The 21,285-nt window shown below is 41.3% G+C and overlaps 1 protein-coding gene across 1 annotated transcript; it reads right to left on the bottom strand.

Moving 5' to 3' along the window:
• Positions 1-661: 661 nt before the first annotated feature.
• Positions 662-20,447, bottom strand: LOC136441973 (tyrosine-protein kinase receptor Tie-1-like). The gene is made up of 32 exons (XM_066438545.1): positions 20,245-20,447; positions 14,206-14,553; positions 13,177-13,431; positions 12,589-12,720; positions 11,566-11,700; positions 11,269-11,406; positions 10,875-11,021; positions 10,105-10,242; positions 9,505-9,810; positions 8,896-9,198; positions 8,364-8,636; positions 7,953-8,224; positions 7,604-7,673; positions 7,337-7,437; positions 7,033-7,240; positions 6,784-6,889; positions 5,796-5,942; positions 5,311-5,530; positions 5,129-5,174; positions 4,894-4,993; positions 4,389-4,521; positions 4,056-4,149; positions 3,739-3,860; positions 3,297-3,459; positions 3,042-3,152; positions 2,653-2,846; positions 2,214-2,336; positions 1,975-2,045; positions 1,720-1,760; positions 1,204-1,300; positions 867-966; positions 662-697 (listed from the first exon to the last, which is right to left on the bottom strand). The coding sequence occupies exons 1-32, from the start codon at positions 20,330-20,332 to the stop codon at positions 662-664; spliced, it is 4,818 nt and encodes a 1,605-aa protein (XP_066294642.1). The 5' UTR covers positions 20,333-20,447.
• Positions 20,448-21,285: the final 838 nt, after the last annotated feature.

Genomic DNA, 21,285 nt, shown 5'->3' on the forward strand with positions numbered 1-21,285 from the left:
TTAGTCGTAAAAAAGCTACGGTCTTTGAGGGTTAAATCTCATCTCGCCTAACTGTAATTCTGTATCATACATTTAATTCATACATGCGCTTCTTGCTACAGCCAAGGTCCCATGAATGAATAAATCTAGGCATGTTCGGGGTGTCCGGTATGCTCTACAAGAGTGCCGTTTGGATGTGGTAATTTGTTGTGTTCAGGGATCAAAGGCCACCAAAGTTTGTTTTGATGCTGTTACCGACACTTTTTGTGGTGTAGAGATGGCTAATTATGCCCAAGATGAACACTTTAGAGGTCGGGCTACCCTGTCAAGGCATGTTTCATGGACTAAAAATCAGGTGACTTTTGACAGCTTTTCTCTTTCACTTCGCATGCACTAAGATAGAAATACTGCGATCCCATATATGTCCTGTCTCGAGCCCCCCTCTCCCAGGTCTACACGGTATTTCTTTGTGGTAAGAATGAATTATCTTGCCATACTTTGGAATAAAGTTAACCCAACAGTTGGTAAAACAGTTAATTATTTCATATCAGACAGTTCTCTAAGATTTTATCAGTATGCAAACGTATGAAAACGATTGAGGCACTCCGAAAATCGCATTCAGATTAACTACTACCATTACGTCCAAATGTCCATATCTCTCGTGTTTCTACCTCTATCCTCTTCAGTGTATTTCTTCCTGTAGCAGTGAAGCATATGGCTGCCAAAAAGAGAAAAAAGACCGCTATGTTAATGTCAATCTAATACACATGTGCAGAAATTGTGATTAAAATAAAAGAAGCGTGTCAAAATACTCCTGTCTTACCACAAACAAAAATTGGAATAGCAGAATCAACTATTCGTGGCGAACACGACCTATAAAAAGTCACCTTGTAATCTTGACTGATACTATCCAGGGTTGCCCTTAGCTCTGGGAAAGTTGGCCTGTTCTCGGGGAGGGTTTCCCAGCAACTCTTCATCACATCGTAACTGTTGGGTAAGGCATATTTGAGTCAATCTGGCTTTTTCAGTATTTTTCAGTATTTTCAATAATACTAATGAATTCTAAGGACCATGTTTTTGTCTGTTTGTGAAGCACTTGATAATTGGAATGTGACATCCTATCAAAGATTGTCGAAAACGGATGAGATGGTTGTATTCTTAAGTTATATGCATGCTGTTAAAGATTATCAGATTATATTTTAGAGGTGGGTTGAGTAGGCGTACATATCTGCTGGACAGAGGGCAGGTTTCTCCAGCCTGTGGCCAGTTGGCAACAGTTTCATGAGCTCCTTGCCTGTCGTTCGCCCGTACGGCTGTTTTCCTGGAAAATGGTGCGGTCAGATTTATAAATTAGGTCAAGGGAAGTCGTTACAACGTACACTATACAATAATGAGTAAGAACGAAAGTTTTCATAGTATTTATACGTTTATTGACTTAGATACAACACATACACTGTACAAATAGGCTACTAGTAATTTATCTTATGATACACCGTGTCATTAACTATTAGAAGCAAGGAAGAAATATATTCATATGTATTTAAGAGGTACTATACGAGACAATTTAGCACGATGTCCTTATATCTGCCTTATTGGGTAGTTGGCTGGCCAAGCTATTAGCTGTCGATGCCATTGTTTTATAAAAAGTGAAACCTCCGAAAGTTCTGTATATTTCAGTCGCCCATTATTTGTGATTCATGAAATTAATGCACATTGTGATTCTGTAAAAATAATTCTTACCCATTGTCATTATCTCCCACAGTAGGATTCCGAAGGACCACCTGAGGGAGAAACAAAGTTTAATGTCATATAAGAATGCTGTCTATAGCTTAAAAAAAACACGTCCCTCGGCTGTAACACACATTGATAAATCTAATAAATATGCATTATTACAGTCCATCAAAAAACAGATGTCAGCTTATAACTCAATTACTTAAACTTACCTTGCTTAGTCCTTATCCGTCAATTGCTAAAAGTAATATACAGAATACTAACACATCACTCTGAGTGGTGTACACGTGATAGAAAAGGGACTCGTATGCGATCCAGCGGACAGGAAGCTGGCTCTGAACAGATTGGAAAAGAACAACAAAACACATTTTAATCCTAGTTGTAAATCTGCAATCTCTGCATTTTGAAAGCGCAGAAAAGGTCATGATATCTGTGCCTTTATTCCGTTATTATGAATAAGAATCATGTAAGCTAAATTGCAAACAATTCGTATAAATATACACCTTCGTGGTCTTGACGTACTCAGACTCCTCGTAGATATCACGCGACAAACCAAAGTCTGAGATCTTGGCCGTCAGGGCCCTTCCGAGAAGCACATTCCTTGCGGCAAGGTCACGATGGACGCACTGAAAGGAACATCTTAGTCAAGAATATCGTATCATTATCACTGCATTTTATCAACTATCATTGACTTGAGCCTAAGTAAGATCAGTCGTACAGTGTGCACATCTTCAAATTTTCTGTCTTTCTTCTTTGGATTTTGCCGATAGATCTCAATTTGCAGTTCTCACAGAACTTGAATGACCTCATATTTGGTCAACTCAATTGCACTTTTATCAGAAAACTTCAAGTCGACGGATTATCAAGTGTCTTTAAACACATCAGTGTGTGAAAAAAACAGCTCCTAAAACATTGTTACATGACAGCTCTACTACTCCAAACCTGCATGGCAGCCAGATGAGTCATTCCATTCGCGATGTCGATACCGTACGTTATCAATTGGTCCATCGGTAGCAGAGTCTCAGAGGTGGCGATGATTTTGTCGTCTGTCTGGTTCAGCTCCCTTGGACGGTTGTTTTTCAGCCAGTCCTTCAGACATCCATTGGGTGCGTACTCAACCACAAGTGCCAGTGGACCTACGGGCGGTGTTTATACAATCATAGCTTCAAACAGGTGCATACAAAATCTTCATGATCGGCTAAAGACAAAATGACTTGTAGTAATACGATTTGTTTATTTTCCATGAGATATTAGAGGATAGCAATTTCACATTGTGAAATGTATTCATCAACCAGGCAATAGATTGAAAATACTATTAAGTTAACTGTTACCGCCTATTGTGCATGCGCCGACCAGGCTGATGACGTTGTCATGGCGACCGACTGTGACCAGGATGTTCAGCTCTCCCAGGAGATCCTGTTTGTCACGTTCTTCTGCTGACGCTAATCATAAAAAAAATTGTAAAACATTCAATGATTTTAACTAGTTAACAAGTCTAGCAAAAAAGTTGATACGCCCTGTCGTGAAGATGCTTTCATAGAATGGAACAGTGCTTGCCTTGTTACAAAAGTTTTATCCTTTCTTACCTTTGAGCGTCTTGACTGCCACAGTCTGGGTGACACCTCTCTTCCGCAGCTCCCCCATACGGACCTCCCCAAACTGCCCCTTCCCCAAGAGTTTACCTAGAATTAGACTGGACCGGGGGATTTCCCAGTCAGAATGGACAGGTCTGCTGCTTTCGGCTGAGCCCTATTGTATGATGAGCGACAAAGTAACACGGTATGTAAAACAACGTCATCGCTGTTGCCTGTACAATGCTTGGTTTATGTTAAAATCAAATTCCAAAATTACGATATTTCATGTGAGGTTTCATATTTCAAATAGATAAACATGTGTTGACAAACATTATCATTGATGGTAAAGAATTAGATCCCAAACGACTCAGTAGAATGATTTTGAGTCAGCAGTATTAAATGATATTTCAAGAAACAACAAATATATCTGCCCCATGCACGCCCAGCGGAGTACCTTATCGCCCTCCAACTCTTGTAGAACTTTTTTCAGTTTTGCCCGTGGCCCAATCTCAGGTACGAGTTCAGCCATCAAGGCCTTGTCAAGACACATGACTGCGTCTCCGTCAACTCTGTTTCCTGTTAGTGTCATGGAAACATCGAATGTTCAAGTAAGAGATCTTGATCATGATACACCACGCACAACTCAGGCATAATGCAGCAAAGCAGCAATATTAGAAAAAAAATAAAATAAAAAAGAACTATGACTGAAAGACAATAAGAGATATGTGTTTATCACCTATTATAATTGGCTCTATCGATATGTTTACTTACGTCTAAAGGCCTCAGCGTACTGACCAAATCCCTTGGCCCGAATGAACTCGACCACGTCATCCACAGTTTGAAGGTCTGTAGCGCTAATAGCTGGCTGTGGTATTTAATGAAGTTTAGAAATTGTCTAGATACACATACAAATCGAGCTTTTAGGCTAAAAAGGCAAAATGTGTATTCTAATTTCAAGAGATTTCTTGCATTATATTGCATTTTTATGGCTAATTTAGACTAGAAATGCCATATGATATATAGAGAACATTGACCAGTTGTAAGAAGACATATTCTAAAAAGTGTTTTTCAAGTTTCCTTTTTGTTTCTTATGTTCGTAATTACCGTTTCATAGTGATGGGAGTATTCGGCAGCCTCGTCAGTTGATACGTCGGTTGAAGTGACAGTCTCCGACATTACTTTCATGTCAGTCGCACCAGCACTACAACCCTTCTGTTCCGTCGCGTTCCTTCTTCTCCTGAAATATGAAGCGTCAGCAATAACATTACGTTAAGGATAGCAAAACCCTCTGAAACTAAAGTCCTCTGCAGAATGCGGTAAGCCAAGTTATAAACACCAACTTACTATTATTGCAAATGATAATAATGATAATAAGCAAATCCACAAATCATTTTCGACTTACATGAAAACATCCTTGAAAGAAAAGGTCAGCCTATTAACTAATTTAAACCACCAAGTATCCATTGATCCAATTAGAGTACTGTGTGCGTATGCTGTCACGGTAGTTGAAAATATTACCGTACTATAGTCAGCACTGTTATAACATCTAATCAATTTCTATGCTTTGCGTAAAAATCATTGCCTTGATAGTTATCATATTCCATGTTACCTGTAAAGAAATATGCCTCCTGCAACTGCCAAAAGTAAAACCAACATGACTCCAACTGTAGCTCCAACAGCTGCGGGAATCCCTGGTGTACCGATTGCTTCTGTTATGAAAATACAAAACCTTATAAATCACTTAAGTAAACACCGTTGATATTTAAAAGATAAGTTGAGCTATAGACTCGTGAAATTGCAATTGATATCAAATAATAATGAAAGAAAATAGCACCAAATCTGACCTGCTTTTGTGACAACAGGTTCCATAAACGGACTTGTGGCGTATGCCTGCGAATGAGAAAATCTGGCTGTCAGTATGAATTTTGAATTTCTACTTGCTTACTTGTAATGAATTTATACTAAACTTTAGTGGCAGTAACTACTATCCTAACCAATATGATACTTCTAAGGATTGATCAAGTACCCTTTCGGTGTCCCTCTTCCGCCTCCCACTGGATGTGGAAGTGTCCACATAGACTCTGATCACTGCTGTGTACTTCGTTTCCGGTTCCAACTCTTTGTTTCCAGGATCCTTTGCATTGCCGCCTTTCAGTGTAACTTCGGTCTGTCGGCAGCACTCATGTTCACACGCCTCCCCCGTCCCAATGTCCACTCCTCGGGAGACTATCTGTTTGTACTGCTCCCTGATAAAAAAAAAAAAAATCAATGTGTAAGGCGGTACGTCGATATTTCCATAATATTTGTTTTCAAATTCCCTCTTCTTATTACATCATATCCCAAGAAATCTAGTATAAATACGTTCAAATCTGTTTCAAATGCGAATAATGCTACAGTGAGACAACAACAGCCATAGTCAAAATGATATTCACAGTTTCCTATTTCCTGACAGTATATGTGAAAATGATAGTGAAAGTGAAATTTATAACAATGGAACTTAGAGAAACCTACCCTGAAAGGCCTAGAGCCACATAAGGATCCGTCTGTCCTTCTTGTGGTGCTCCATCTGTCAGAATAACGTCTGGTGCTCCAACTCTTCTCCCCAGGCCTTCAAGGGTCTCGTCTTTCCTCATCTTGACGACAATCACTTGGTAGCAGCTAATGAAGATTTTTTTCATTTTTTTTTCAAACTTTATTAACATACATAATAATACATAATTATACAAGGAAAACCTTAACTAATTGTAGTGTTGGTTGAAGTTACAATGTTGTTTTTAAATATTGTAAATGCTTATCCATTTCTATAATGCTCTTAAGTCGGTTTCTGATCGGTTTCTGAAGAGGGCAAAGTTCGGTTTGAGATTTTGAACAAAGCATGAATATACACTGTACTTAGCAATAAGAATACAATGTGCAAGTGTCGTAACAGGGTGATAACCTTCAATTATACCATATATGATCATCTTTCCATTTAGGACCAGGTCCTGTTTGGTGTAACGCTTTCACCAGATACAGAAATGTTTCCAAAATTTTTCAACGTCTTTGCAGTACAGAAATAAATGTTCGATCGTATGTTTTTCTATACAATTGTTACATTGATGAGATTCTATTAAATTGGTTTTTCTTAACCCACTGTAGCTAGGTAATGGTGAGTGATCTTGTACTGAAAACATTGTAACTTAATTCCCCTTGTAGCATCAAAAGCAGCAGTATATGCCTTTTCAATGTTATCTTCTCCAATTTTGCGTATTATTTCATTTTCTCTACTAGGGGGTACATATTGTTTCTGTATAAGGATATCATATAATTGCTTGCATGTTGTTGTAAGGGGATGCAACTTTTCTGTATATTCAATAATATCAGCTAATGAAGATGAATAGGAAAATTTACATCACTAATGACAAGTGCTTCAACACAATCAAAAATTAATATCTGATTTCCCTCAAAGCCTCATCACTCTACGAAAGTGACAACAACACCAACATGTTTGAAAACTTACCTTATGGGCCCATTTCTCTCACTCACGTCCGGTAGGTCCATGTGAAACGACTTTGCGCTAGGAATCACAGAAGGACCGGTAGAGAGCCGTATGACTGCAGGCGGTTCTGCAACAACGTATGAACTTGGTCGAATTGATATAGCTGTTGTAAAACTACAGCAAACGCAGTTTGTAAAAGGTGTTGATGCAGAAACCAGTAAACCTTTGTTTTGCCAGAAATTATTTAAAAGAAAAGCAAAAAAAACTCACCGACTCTTGTAACTTCACAGGTCAACTCCTCGCTCTTTCCCCCCTCTCCGCACGTGAGTGCCCGTACCGTGAAGTGAATGACTGAGTTGGCGGAGAAGTTTTGCTTTAGCGCCGACCACTGATGGACTCCCAGGTCGAACGTCTCTTTTGTCACCTCCGCGTTCGTGTCGTCTGGGTACTGGTGACGTGGTATCACTGTTCGTGTAACCTGGGTAAAAGATATCCATTCATTCATATATCAACAGTATGACTTTGCTTACTTTTACTGATGTGAAGGACTAGAAAAAAATACAACAATACTCACGGAATGTCCTGTAATAATCCCACGTGTCTGTGTAGGTGGTGTCCACTTGAGTCCACAACTGTCATCGGTGACTTGATTCTCTACAGCTGGAACATCAGGACCTATAGTGCACAAAGGATTATTGATGTTCAATAGTCAAGCATATGGTAGAATAATGTCCAAAATCCAGGTGCGCACAATACTTTCATGATGCATGATGTATACATTTATGACTACATTTAGTTTTGTTTACTTTCTTCTGATCTTGAAGAAAAATTTCATACGCACATCCGTCACTTGTTTGGGTCACACCTGGATGACTCTCCCTCCCGCGGTAAAACGTGTTGATGGCCGACACCTGATATGCAAATACAAGTTAGAAACTAAGTTTTAAAAAACTGAAGATGCATCGATAAACAAATCATACCTTATTTTCTGGGTTTTATGATTCGGGAGCAGCTCATATTTCATTATTACCCGAATCCTAAGGTAAGATATGATGAAACCATCGCCACAAAATACATGCGCGCAAGCATCGCTACACTCTCATCATAATGAAATCAGAACGATGATGATTCCAGGATATAGATATTTTACATGTACTTGCAGTTGTAATTGCAGTTGCAGTTGCACTTACAGTGACAGAGTAGTTCCGTGCAGGCTGTAATTGCGCTGAGCTGACAGTGACTGTCAGGTTCTCGTGCTGCAGCCCTGACGTCATGTTATCCCGATGAAACGGCTCTTTTGTATATCTGTTGTACAGGCTAACTTGGTACGCCTGTAGCTGCCCGTATACGTTGTCGGGTCGGCGAAATTGTATCTTCAACGTCACTTGTCGAGCGACGTCGGACAAATCGCAGTTACAATCGTGTTCGTCTTCAACATTCATGATCACAGGAGCTGTCGGATCTGTAGAGGTTAATCGCAATATAATGGCGTCATGCAGATATCATTATGCAAAATGACATTACTACATTCGTAATACAGTAAGCTACACTCAATTACATTACTGATAACTCACAATATTCCAGTGTCCTTGTAATGTTACAGTCGCTGAAGACTCCTCCTCCTGCCATTGTCGCCCCACGCACCCGGAATGTGTAGTTTGTGTACGGAACCAGGTCTTCAATAACGGTAGTGGTGCTGGCGTCAACTGTTGTCACTTCTTGGGACAACTCTGGTGCTTCGCACGTCACGGATTCCCCATACTGGACTGTGTAGCTGCGGATGACTCCGTTGGTTCTCACAGGCGGTTGCCAGGACAGTTGCACGGTGTTGTGAGACATCAGTGTGACTTGTAAACTATGTGGAGGACCGGGTGCTGTTGGTGAAGACCACAATTTAACGATAATCTGGGTTATAGCGGAAGTACGTTTAAAGCCGACAGGTGGTTCTGCTGTGTTCCGTTCATATTACATCACTTGGTCATATTTCATGCTGGTTATAACACAGAAAAGTCAGTTTATGTCAAGATTGTTAAAGCCTTTATTGCTATTATACAATTCACGTCCATAGGCAAATCCTAAAATTGCTTCGTGTACAGGTGTCAGCTTGAGAAGCAAAAACAAAACTGAACTTACGTATTTCGGCTGTAGTTCCATTGTCATACCCAAGCCTGCTCCATCCCAACGCATTTCGTACTCTGACTTGCAACTGGTAGTGAACTCCAGGTAACAGACCAGAGACACGGACAGCTCCATTGATGGTGGCTATTCCTGTTGATCTCCACGGGGTCAAAGATGTCCATTTACGATTGACGCGACTCCTGTAGCGAACCTGGGAGTCGATGATGCCCAGATTTCCGGACACGCCTACTGTCCACGTGACTTGTAGGGCTGTAGAGTTCACAGCGGTGACAGTCACTTTTACATCGTCTGGGCGTTCTGTCGAAGGGTAAGAAAAATGCTGTTTCATGTGTTCATGTACGACATTCCTGCTAACAAGAGAATCAAGAAAGGTCAAGATTACATAATGGCAATTCCATGGGTTGCCATTCAGTAGAAATGTCATCGGATATGAAATTAGGATGTAAAAGTAGGTAAAATAAACATACAATATTTTTCAGGAAAGTTCATAACGTGTTAAAAGGGAACAGTTTTATCGGAGTACGTTGGCTGTCCATTTTGTGGAATCCACAATGCAAGGTTTAAGTTAACCTGACATCTGAAGGCAGATTCTGACATTCTTACCTTGCACCTTGAGTGTGGCCACCTGTGACGTGTCGTCCCCAGCAGCATTAGATGATGTACACTTGTACTCCCCGTTATCCTCACGACCTACAGATGTAATGATTAATGTGCTGGTCACCACGTCTATGCCGTTCACTGTTACAATAACTCCATCTACACTGATCTGTCCTCCAGGTGTGATGGCACTGCTGTCATTGTACCAGGTGATCGAAGGTGTTGGAACACCTTGACTGCTGCAAGTAATGGTTGCTTGGTGCCCAATGTCTACTGCTTGATCTGTAGGATGTTGTGTTATTGTTGGAGGCCCTGTAATAGGCGAAGAAATTGCATTTTTATCAAGCCGAACTCATAATAAATTCATTTATATCATTAGTGGTAATAGTTATCACGTTCACAATTCACAAATATATTGATTTCTTTTTCTCATCGTTTTTTCTTTCTCTCGTGGCCATTCTATTATTCTATCCGCATAGTCCAGGGACATGTAGATTTAGATCTATTCTAGGAGACACATCGCGTCTCGCGGGTGATATAGGATAGTAGAGTTGTTAATAATTAATGAGTTACTGAGTTACTCAAGAACAGTATCTAAATACCTACGTTGTTTGCAGGTGGCTCCGACCCAAGGATGCTGACATCCATTTGGGCATTTGCCGTCGGTTCTGTTGCAGGCCAATCCTGATAAACAGTTCCCACAACTTTCTCCACAGTCGTAGCCGTAGGAGCCTGACGCACATTCTAGTAGATAAGGAAGAAATACACGATTTTGTCGAAAAAAAATTGAAGATGAATTTCACTTTGTCATGGAATGCTCTAGATATGATGTTTTACCCAATAAGTTATTCATAGTTCTCAAATCGAGTACAACAGATTTTAAGAGTCTCGACGCTACAGACAGATTGGTATATGTCTTTAAATTCAACAACCCCCACAACGCAAAAATAGGTAAATATATAAAAGACTATTTTGGCATTAGAAAAAGTACCCGAACTAATGATTAGCCCCACTCAATTGTAACACTTTATTGAAGATATTGCTAGCCCTTATTGTATTAGTAATTTGGATGTTTTATTCTATACGTTGTATTATGTTTAATAGTTGTTACCGTACATTAACCCGTGTACAGTTGTCGTGCCAATAAGTTTCCTTTCTGTAAATATCTCCTGATCTCATCTTTGTTTCCAAGTTCAACATCTTTGAACGTTAATCATGATAATGATGATGATGTATAGCTCACAGTTCAGCCACATGTTAACATAATGGAACGTTATGATTCTCTAGCTCAAGTTGACAACCTGTTGATTTGAAGCACTTTCGTCGTGCGCTTCCTTAGTCTATTCACATTCACTACTTTGTAGAATTAAACCTACCTTGATCACACCTGATATCATGGTACCCACTGTCACATCTAAAAGCTTGTCCGGTTGGACAAACTCCATCGACCCTGTTGCAGATCTGACCCGAGTAGCAATGGCCGCACATGTTAGCACAGTCAGGTCCGTACGTCCCGTTGCACGCTAAGGAAAAAAGGTTCTCAGGTTATTGAGTTAAAATTCAAATGGATACTACGTATCCGATAGACATTTCATGAAAGACACACCCCAAATGGAAGGCATAGCTGGACTAAAATGTAAATATACAAGATAGACTTCATCAGCCTTACAAAATTATTATTTTTGCATAACTTTCATGTTGTAGAATGTTATAGATGCTTACTAAATAGATACTATGCATATTTTGTGTCTCGGACGTCTGACGTCGTACCTATCTGACAGGAGTCCCCCTCCCAACCAGCCGCACATCCACCGGTACAGGCCCCGGTTTCCCTGTTACAGGCTAACGGTCCGGATAAACAGTGGCAGGTTTGGGTGCAGCTGGCGCCGTAACTGCCCTCAGGACATGCTAAAACAAAACACACAGAATCATTCAAATAGTAGCATTTTTTAGAGAGTAAGAAGAGAGTAAAATCAGTTTCCACTGACTGTTGAGTGAAAGAATGCAATCACATTTCACCAGAAATATACTAATCAAGATGGAAAAGATATTTTGTGAAGACATTACCGTCTTGACAAGTCATTCCGGTGAGTCCAGGAGGACAGGTACACCCCACCGGATCCGGAACCGTCATCAGCTGCCCCTGACAACCTCCACTGCAGTTGAAGCTACAGGTCTTACCGAAACGTCCGTCCGGACAGGCTGTTTAAACAATGCAAAAGACATTGACTTGATCAAAGGCGGACACGTAATCATATCAAGTGATGGTTTACTTGTTTGTTTTGAGAATAACGGACTACAACATTGCAAATAACACCCTTGTACTGTATGCTGTACTGAAATGTTTGTGTGCTGACTTGGGAAGACCACGAATTATCTGATTGTTTTTTAAAGTCTATTGGCATTTAAAGCACCCTTGAGCTCATGACAAGTGGTTGATTTGTATATTGATCAAGAACATATTTCCAATAACTTCTGAAGAACGTCTAAAAATAACACCCTCGTAAACCAGGACCGCCTATCGCTCGACGTTACATCGCGAGCGTAAACGGCCCTGGTAAAAAGGCCCTACACATATGGTTATGACAACGTCACCTGCTTCCCCTCATCGGGAGCAGCGCGCAAAGAACGCTGGGAAGCTATCAACCAATCAGGTTGCGTGTTACATCGTTGCTTTGGTTACCCAAAACAAATGGCAGCCGATAGTTTTGCTTCAGCTGTGGAAGACTTGTTTGGATTAGAGCGGCTTCGTCAGCATCAGCAGTCCACCCTACAGACACTGCTTGATGGCAGGGACGTATTTCTAAGTTGAAAGACAGGCGGAGGGAAGAGCCTCTGTTATATGGGCTTCCCAGCGGCAGCGAAAGCCGAGCAAGCCCACCGATCTTGCCCGCGACTTCCGTCTGGAGATGAGTTCGTCAGTCCGATCATTGCCAAATAAGGCCAGTTCATTAATTATTCATGAGCAAGTGTCGGCGAGGTCCCAGAACCATATGTGTAGGGCCTTTTTACAAGGGCCGCTTACGCTCGCGATGTAACCTCCAGCGATAGGCGGTCCTGGTTTACGAGAGTGGAAAATAACAGTCTTACCGGTCCCACAGTGAGTTCCCATGAAGCCCGGAGGACAGACACACTCGCCCGTCTGGTCGTGACAAACTCCTCCGTTATAACAGGCAGGACAATCACTGGAACAGCCAGGTCCGTACTTGTTCTCTGCACAGGCTGCAGTATAAGGTACCGTCATTAAGTTAGACGTCCTGTCATGGTTGCACACAATTGAAACATTCTTTTCGAAGCATATATAATCGTTTTCAATATCATACGTACAAAATCCTAGACCTTCCGGGGAAAGTTAAGTACATTGTTGTATATGTACGGCGGATGGATACATGTATATGAAACACAGGAGCAACACTCCTCAGCTACAGACGCCTTGCTATGTATCATATCCCGTTATTTTGACATGTGTCACATCCCGCTATTATGACATAAGTGAATGAAGCAATATCAAAATGCCTGATGCTCATCATTATCATTTTTTCATCAATAATTGATATGTTGATTGCACCCGTGTGTAAGTAGTTGCCAGGAAATAACTGTTCCGGAAGTACTGAAATTGCGGCCTCCATACATGCACAAGGGACCAGGATGTGTACATATACATGATAGTAAAACTACCTCTGACTATGAGCCTCATGATGCCCTGCTTTCTATCAGAATAAGCCTCTCGATAGTAGCACTCATAGATTCCCTCATCTGAAGACTGGACACTGTTGATGTTGAGTGTGAGTGATTTTTCCCCCGGTAGGACGATCCCGTTTCTCCTCCAGTCCAAGTCTCCAGTCCTGGTCGAGTCTGGGTTCCGAACCATCTCCAACGTTACCGGGTCTCCCACATTCACAGTCCGGGAGAACAGCCTGGGCTTCACGTCGGCTGAAAGACAAGAATTAGTGAATACTGATTGATCAAATTGTTCCAAAGAGTTGGTAAATGCATGTAAAGTTGAAAGTCCTAGTTCTGTATCTGACGATGTTTCAGGAAGGTAGATGAGGAATTACCAAAACAAGTACAGAACTTTGAGTTGTGAAGCACACAGATCAACCTGCTGAAACTACTTTCAGAGCCTAGTTTTATGGTTGTTATGATATTGTTTTGCCCTCTGATCCCTACTTTAGGCTATGCGCTGGCGTAGTAATAACTGTAAACAAAATATTGTATAAACCTTGTATCACTTTTACAATTAAATTGCAATTATAGCTTTTTGGTCTGGCCATTTTAAACAAAATTAGGGGAAAACAATGCACACTAGAGTTCCACGGCCCCATATTTCCGTCTTTCAAGGACATATCATGTTTCTCAATGATTATGCAAATAACGTCCTCATTTGTATCAGTTGATCATCTTCTCTGCCCAAATAACATAAGTTGTTCAAAGTATGAAAGTCCCGAAAGTAAATCATGTAAGTTATAGCATAACAAAGATTTTTTTTAATCACAACCAAATCTTTTCTCAGCCAAAGTCTTTTTGGTCATCTTGCTGCCTTCCTCAGGCAATAATGACTGGATTTGTTTCTCACTGCTCTTTATATCTAGTTATTATTGCCAGTAAAGACTAGCGAAACGTAGACAGGTGAGAAAAATGTGTTTGTGATCAAAGCGGTACTTTGATCCTAGCTATCTGCTCTAATAGATATTAAAGTTATCTTACCATCGTCTCTCATCTTGAAGGTGATGACTTTGTCAGAGACGCCGTTTTGTTGACCCCGACAGGAGTAGGCGTTGGTGAGATGTGTTGGATCGTCATTTCTGTTATAAGGCCAGATCTTTACACGGAAAGGATTCGACCCACGTCGAGCGGTATCTCTAGCTGAGGTAAAGCTTAGTCCTGACCCTGTATTTAGTTCAAGCTGGAACTTATAGTTATGTCTTTGATTTAAAAGTGATCCCGTGTAGTAGCAGTATAACCAAGTGAAATCCTGGGCCTGGAAATTTGGGTCTCTTCGGTTCGTTTCCGGATAATATGGAAACCTGCTGGTCATTGTGATGTCAGCTACTCCTAGAGTAGAAATGACAATGACTTAAGTTCATAGAATAAATATGACACAATGACATAAATTCATTGTTCTACGTGTTCTAAGGAACGTCACAGACGACAGTTGTTCCAGAAGGCAAGGGACGCAAGCTTCTTGTTGCGTCACCTTTGTTTGGTGGAATACGAACGTGTGCAGCTGGCTTTTATTACGTCAAAATTCACTTTCTTTGTTGTCTGTTTTCTTTCATGATCATTCTGTTGTTTTTGTTGACGTGTGTCATAACAAAGACATTATATAGAAAGGACTGAGCACACAATCAGTCGCTATTCAAGAACCTTCGGCTCATGGTTGTAAAAATAATTAACACCTACATACGAATCACCCCCAGATTTGCATGTATTCCAAGCGGCCCACTATTGCAACACAAATTCAGAATGGCCGGACCAGCGAAGAGGACTTTGTTTTTGAGTGATTTTCAAGACGATCGTCAAGAAATGGGGGAGCTGGAAGTCCTAAAAACCACACAAAACTTTCGGCAAAGCTACCACTTTCACTTGCATGTGTGTGATCTAAACAAGTGTATAAGAGAGCCGTCTTTAACAAGCACAAGATTAGGCAACACAACATGTGAAGATAATGTCCTTGTGTAGTGTATCCCAAATACAGCGGCCATTTTGAATCTAGCGCGGGCGCGCCTGGTTCGAGTGCGGGAAAAGTAAACACGCGGTAAGCCCACGGCCGGGGTAACGCGTCCCCAATAGAAACCAGCGTTGAGTCATCTTCTGCGGCGAGATGTTCTCCTCCTCGGTGAAATCCATCGATAAATTTGCATGGCATAAGTAGATGGTATTGTTGTGGACACTTGGACTCGATATCGGCTAATAAAATTGTGAATTTCGGCTACTTTTCCACAGTTCCTGCCGGGCTGTTCAGCTGTTTTCAGTTTGCGCCGTAATATCTTAAAATGTCCATCGGATGATATTACAGAAACATGAAAATATAGGCTTGAGTCCTTTGCGAGTATAAATTTGACGGAACTTCGGTGGATTCTTTGACTTTGACGATATTTTAGTGCCAAGATTAGCATGAAAAAGTTCGTGAGTGAAGCAGGGGACGTGTTTTCTTTGTAGCGTTTCATTACATCATATTTCGCGGAAATATCTTAGATTTCCGCAGTATGAAACCCCACAAAAAAAGGGAAAATATCGGCTTGAGGTCCTTCAGTCCTCAAGCCAATATTATCTAACTTTCTTTTGGTTCCATCTGACCAACAGATATCTTAAATATTGCCGCGCAAAATGATTTAAAGAAACGCCACATACAGTGGAAAACACACCTTCACTCACGTACTTAGAGACCTCAAAACTAAAATCTTGGCATCCGAAAAGATCGCCAAAAAAGCCGCCGGAATTCTGCCAAATTTGAGAACATTAAGCTCAAGCCTATATTTTGACGTTTTTGTAGGATTTCATTTGGCGGAAATATAAAATATTGCTGAGCGAAGTCGATGTTACGCTGCACAGAAAACACGACCCTCCCCCAAACTCACGTAATTTCAAGACGATGTTGTCATTGTCAGGACAGCCAGGCTCAGTTATATTTATACCTAAACGTAGCTACAAGGATCTCAGCCCGAAAAGTGTAATGCTTCCCAAATAAGGAAATTGTCGGAAAACACTTGGGTACCGAGTCTCTCTTCGGGAAGCCTCGGGGCTCCTGACGTCATAGCGTTGCTCATTTACATGGGATTTACCGTCAACCCTCACAGATGCTCCGGTTCCACCGAAACTCGCATGTCACTTCATAATAGGTCGACACTCTGTGCCCCATCCCTGCAAGGACTGCACACTGCCATTACCTACCTTGAACTACAGATGCCTCGGATCACACCGAACTGCGCATGTCGCCAATTGAAGAGTGAAGATTGTGTCCCACGTCGTACCTCCTTCTTTATCGTACCAGTTCCAGTCGGAGCCCCGCATCCGCACTAATTTTGCTTGTCAACTCTTCACATCACCTGTTGCCCCGGTTTGCTCCGGACTGCGCCTGTCACCACCAATACATAAGCCCGGTCGTAACAACAACCTATTATTATTAAACAGGTTACAACTCTGTCGGCTGCAACTCCGTCTACTCAACAAGGTACAACCCTGCCTCAAACGCGCATTCTACTCAAGAAGGCACAATTCCGCCGGTTACGACATCTTGTACTCATTACAACGAGCTGACATCCTGCCTGTAACAACACTATCTACTTAACAAAGTACAACCCTGCCTCAAACAAAACATTCTATTCAAGAAGGCACATCTCTGCCGGTTACGACACCTTGTACTCATCACCACAAGCTGAAATCTTGCTTGTAACACAAACCGTCTACTCAACAAATCCTGCATGCCTGTAACAACACCGTCTACTCAACAAGGTACAACTTTACCTCAAACAACACCGTCTACTCAACAACTCAAGGCACAACTCTGCCGGCTACAACACCTTGTCCTTGTTACAACAAGCTGCAATCCTGACTGTAACAACATCATCTACGCAGCAAGGTACAACTTTACCCCAAACAACACCGTCTACTCAACAACTCAGTCAAGGCACAACTCTGCCGGTTCCAACACCTTGTACTTGTTACGACAAGATGAACACTTGAACACTTTGCCGTTTTAGTAGTAGTGTTATCGCTGTAAGAACAAGCCCTCCTGGGTATTATTTAACATTAAGCGCCGTGACGCATTATCCAACGCATTTTCTTGAGACAAGTACATGCCATTTGCCCACCACAAATACATGTACGTTCTTATTAAGTTTCTTAGTGTAGTTTTTCATTGTCAACAGCTTAGTAGCAGTTGGCCGTTGTCGGGATTAAAACTGACCTTTGCCAAACACCAGTCTCTCTCTCTCCTTGCCTCGTCTCCACAGGACTGGGGGGTAATTAAGACCTACCCACCTACTAACTTATGAAGAAAATCCATCCAAGCCTTCTCGAGTTATGCTGTTCTTTACACACACACACACACACACACACACACACACACACACACACACACACACACACACACACACACACACACACACACACACACAAACACAAACACACACACACACACAAACACAAACACACACACACACACACAAACGCTACCCTCTGCATATTAACCTTCTCGGCGAAGGTAATAACATGCAAACGTCTTGTTACTGTATGCCCAAAACAAACATACTTGTGTCCGCCAATATACCAGTATACGATTTTTTGCGTCAAATATAAGAGATTTGTCCCCCCCCCCCCCTGTTGCGTGACCTTGGTACTGCAGCAGAACTTTCGGTTTTTGTACCCTTTGACCTGGATATGCTATGGTCTTCTTTTGTGTGTCTATTTTTTATATGTATGTGTTCGTGGGAACTAAAGTATTCCCCGCTGTTTTGACCAAAATAGAGCACAACCATCACTTCTCAGGGTTTTTCGGCTTACGAATATTTGTGTAACGTGAGACTTTTTTAAATAATATTGACTTCCTGATATTATCTCTGTTTGTTGCTAGTGTCCAGGTACGTTTAGGAACATAATCGCTAAACTGGAACATCTAAAATGTGAAGTTACAGCCGGTAGGCTTACTGCCAAGCGAGTACAATGCCGTGCTGTACTAATATTACGTTTGCTGTACAGATCAAATCCCCCAGGCATGTTCCCCTTTTTGTTTACAGGGATGTCACGCCTGGTCAACTTCCAATGTTCTCTCACGGCAACTCTCTCAAATTGTGTTTGGTAGTACATCGTATAGATAGTTATCACTTGTATGGCATGTTTGGTAAACTGGGGCTGATACGCACCATTGCCTGGGAATCAGTACGTCTCACATTTGGTAGGGATATACTCAGGGTGATTACAAATAACTTAAAGGATATAACAGGAGTATAGTCCTGTTTGGGGAATGTCTGTAACCCACTGAGAAGTGTGTCGCAGATGTAGGCACTTCTTATACATTATAAACAACCAACAGCATTTTAAAGAGACGAAGGAAATATGCGTGTCCTTTCATTTTCATGTTTTTGTCTTTACATTTTCCACACTGACCTGCAATCCTAGGTATATACGCAGACCAGAAAGGCCAAAAGTTGCAACATGACAAGAGGCGCCTGGTATTGACTTAAGACACTAAGAACCCCATGCCACTGATCCCAGAACTATTTATACTTATCTACAATATTCTAAGTACCTCTTTCTTTTGTAGACAAGAACTAGGACGGTCTCTATTGATTCATAGCAGTACTTCCTTATATAACCTGAAAGCTAGATTATCGCTATTAGGGTTCGGAATTTACTTCCTTGTGACGTCATGGGAAGTTACTATCCTAAATTCCATGACGTAGTATACAATTCATTTTAACACCATTCGGGCGAAATGACTCATTGGAAGAGAATAGTAAAATCCTCTCTAGCAAAAGTACACGAATATGCTTGGCCAACAATCTTGAAAAAGGGTAGGTAGGAAGGGGGTTAGAAAAGGAGAAGTTAAATCAAAGAAAATGCAGAAGCCTCATAAAAACGTAACACGATCTCAACATCCCCGGAAAATGCCTATACAATGTAGATCATTTTAAATGCCATTTATATTTCTACTCCTATCCTAGTCTTTTCAAACTTGACCTCTTCCACGTTTTTACTTGTTATGATACCGCGCGCCAGATTTTTTCCGAGTCATTTCCGAATACACTGCAATTGGTACAAGGATGTGCATGTAGGTACAAAGGATCCACGTAAGAGATCGTTTCAAACTCTTTATCTCCCTGGGAAAACTTTATCCCAACAAATAACGCTGTCATACAGACAGAGGTCATCCTGTACATCTTCAAAAGCCATTCCTGAAACCACCATCTAGAAACAATTGACCTGTCACACAACTCGATATACAAGTGGTAAACAATGATACACAACATCAGTCAATTTCGTTATGAAGTTGCATTCTATCGCATGTCATCAACTTGAGTTATTTGAGATTTTCTAGAACGTAGTTTGAACGTATTGTGCCAAAATTATCCATCCAATGAATGCACTCAACATGTTGGCCTCATGGTCTGACCTTGGAGACATAACTGTGCCACACCCAGCGTAAATAAGGAGGTAAGAGGAAGTTACTGGTTTAGGTCATAAGAAACTGAGTTGAATTTTTTTTCACAACTGCACATTTAGTCTACAAACACAGTAACATACTACGCAGAAATTAGATATCTCAATATATTTTCAGTGGCTATACAATGGATACCAATAGAAGGTTTACCGAAATTCGTCAGTGTGTACTCGTATATACCCTGACAGCAGGAAGAGAAAAGAACCCATATCATGCATTATTTTCTGTAATTTTCTGTCATATTCAAAATCAACATTTATTCCATAAGTACACTACGTCGTAAAACACTTGCTTTCAAAATCCCAAATAGAAGTTCCTGTTTTTGTACAGAGTCTGTTGTTTCTATCCCCACCAACATACAATGGATGAACCCTCTACCACAAACACAACTAAACGTTGGGTAGGGCGGCGTACTAAGTCAGCTTGGGGGGGGGGGGGATCAGGTGACTATATTTATGACACGATTGGTGTTATAAAACATCCAGACCTCAGAGTATCGAATGAGGTCATCTTTTAATTGTTATCCTGGCCTACAGCTGACAATGGTCATATTCTCACAAAGTACTGTATAGAAGAACACGTACCTGAGACCACTGGAGACAGGCAGAATAGTAGACCGAGAAGTGACAGCGCACGCAACTCCTGCCCTTTACTTGTATGAAACACTTCCATGGTGCGGGATACAACGCTAACTCCACTCCTTTCTGACTGAATCGAGAAATTTTCCTCAGTCCTGTCTATGTACAGAGCTTTCTCTTTTCTGGGCTAATTCTTCGTGTGGACTGGGTTTTCTATAATCACTTCCTTGTGTGACGTCACGAGAGAGATCTTACTCGACGGGTTTGAAGTCTTCTTTCCGCTCTGATGAGTGGGCCACCGTGACTACCTACATTATGTACATGTAGGTAGTCACGGTGCGACTTTGCGTTAACGTTTCGACGACACACAATGTTTTCTCCAAGACGTATAAAGGAGGTAAAACATGAAAGTTTTCTGGCTACCCGGGATATTCTGTTTTTCTTTAACGCACAACCCTCCCTCACAACTGTTGGTCACAAACACAGGGTAGCCGAGCAAACGTCACAATCCTTCCTCACAAAGTCTAACTGCAGATTACATAACGGCATGACTGTCTCGGGTGAATGGGCACATTTTCTCATTCATTTTTACTTCAAAGAAACTGACGTGAATACCTGTCTCCACTCAGTTGGGAGGGGGGCACTCAGTGACAATTTTTGGAAGGCAGGTTAATTCATTCTTTCAGAAATGAATTCAACGGTAAACGTAAATTGACCTATTATATAGATACTGCTGGTGTTAACGCCCTTTTACAGCGTCTGCAAACATTAAACCGTAAGATATGGGTACGAGTCTGTTGGGAATACATGGAGCCGAGTCTAGTGGTACAGAAGGTGCTCGGAAGAAGGTGTTTTCTGCACAAAACTTGATTGTTAGATCCTCGTCACCGACTAGACACAGAAAACCTTCGCCAAAACTTAGGCCACAATGATGATAATGATGATTATCAAAAAGTCCTGTTGGCTAGAAATTGCCTAAATCGGTGATGATACGGCGTCACAAGAGCGCACAAAACAAAGGATCCAAGGTCGTTACCACTGTGAGAT

Source organism: Branchiostoma lanceolatum, chromosome 9 (genome assembly GCF_035083965.1).
Source record: "Branchiostoma lanceolatum isolate klBraLanc5 chromosome 9, klBraLanc5.hap2, whole genome shotgun sequence".
NCBI lineage: Eukaryota > Metazoa > Chordata > Leptocardii > Amphioxiformes > Branchiostomatidae > Branchiostoma > Branchiostoma lanceolatum.

What these genes read in the sequence shown, in the direction of transcription:
- LOC136441973 (XM_066438545.1), bottom strand. Translation starts at nt 20,332, where the DNA reads ATGGAAGTGTTTCATACAAGTAAAGGGCAGGAGTTGCGTGCGCTGTCA. An exon ending in CCTGTCTCCAGTGGTCTCAG is followed by an intron (nt 14,554 to 20,244) that starts GTACGTGTTCTT and finishes TTTCTACTCTAG; the next exon opens with GAGTAGCTGACATCACAATG. An exon ending in GGATTATTACAGGACATTCC is followed by an intron (nt 7,241 to 7,336) that starts GTGAGTATTGTT and finishes TCTTTTACCCAG; the next exon opens with GTTACACGAACAGTGATACC.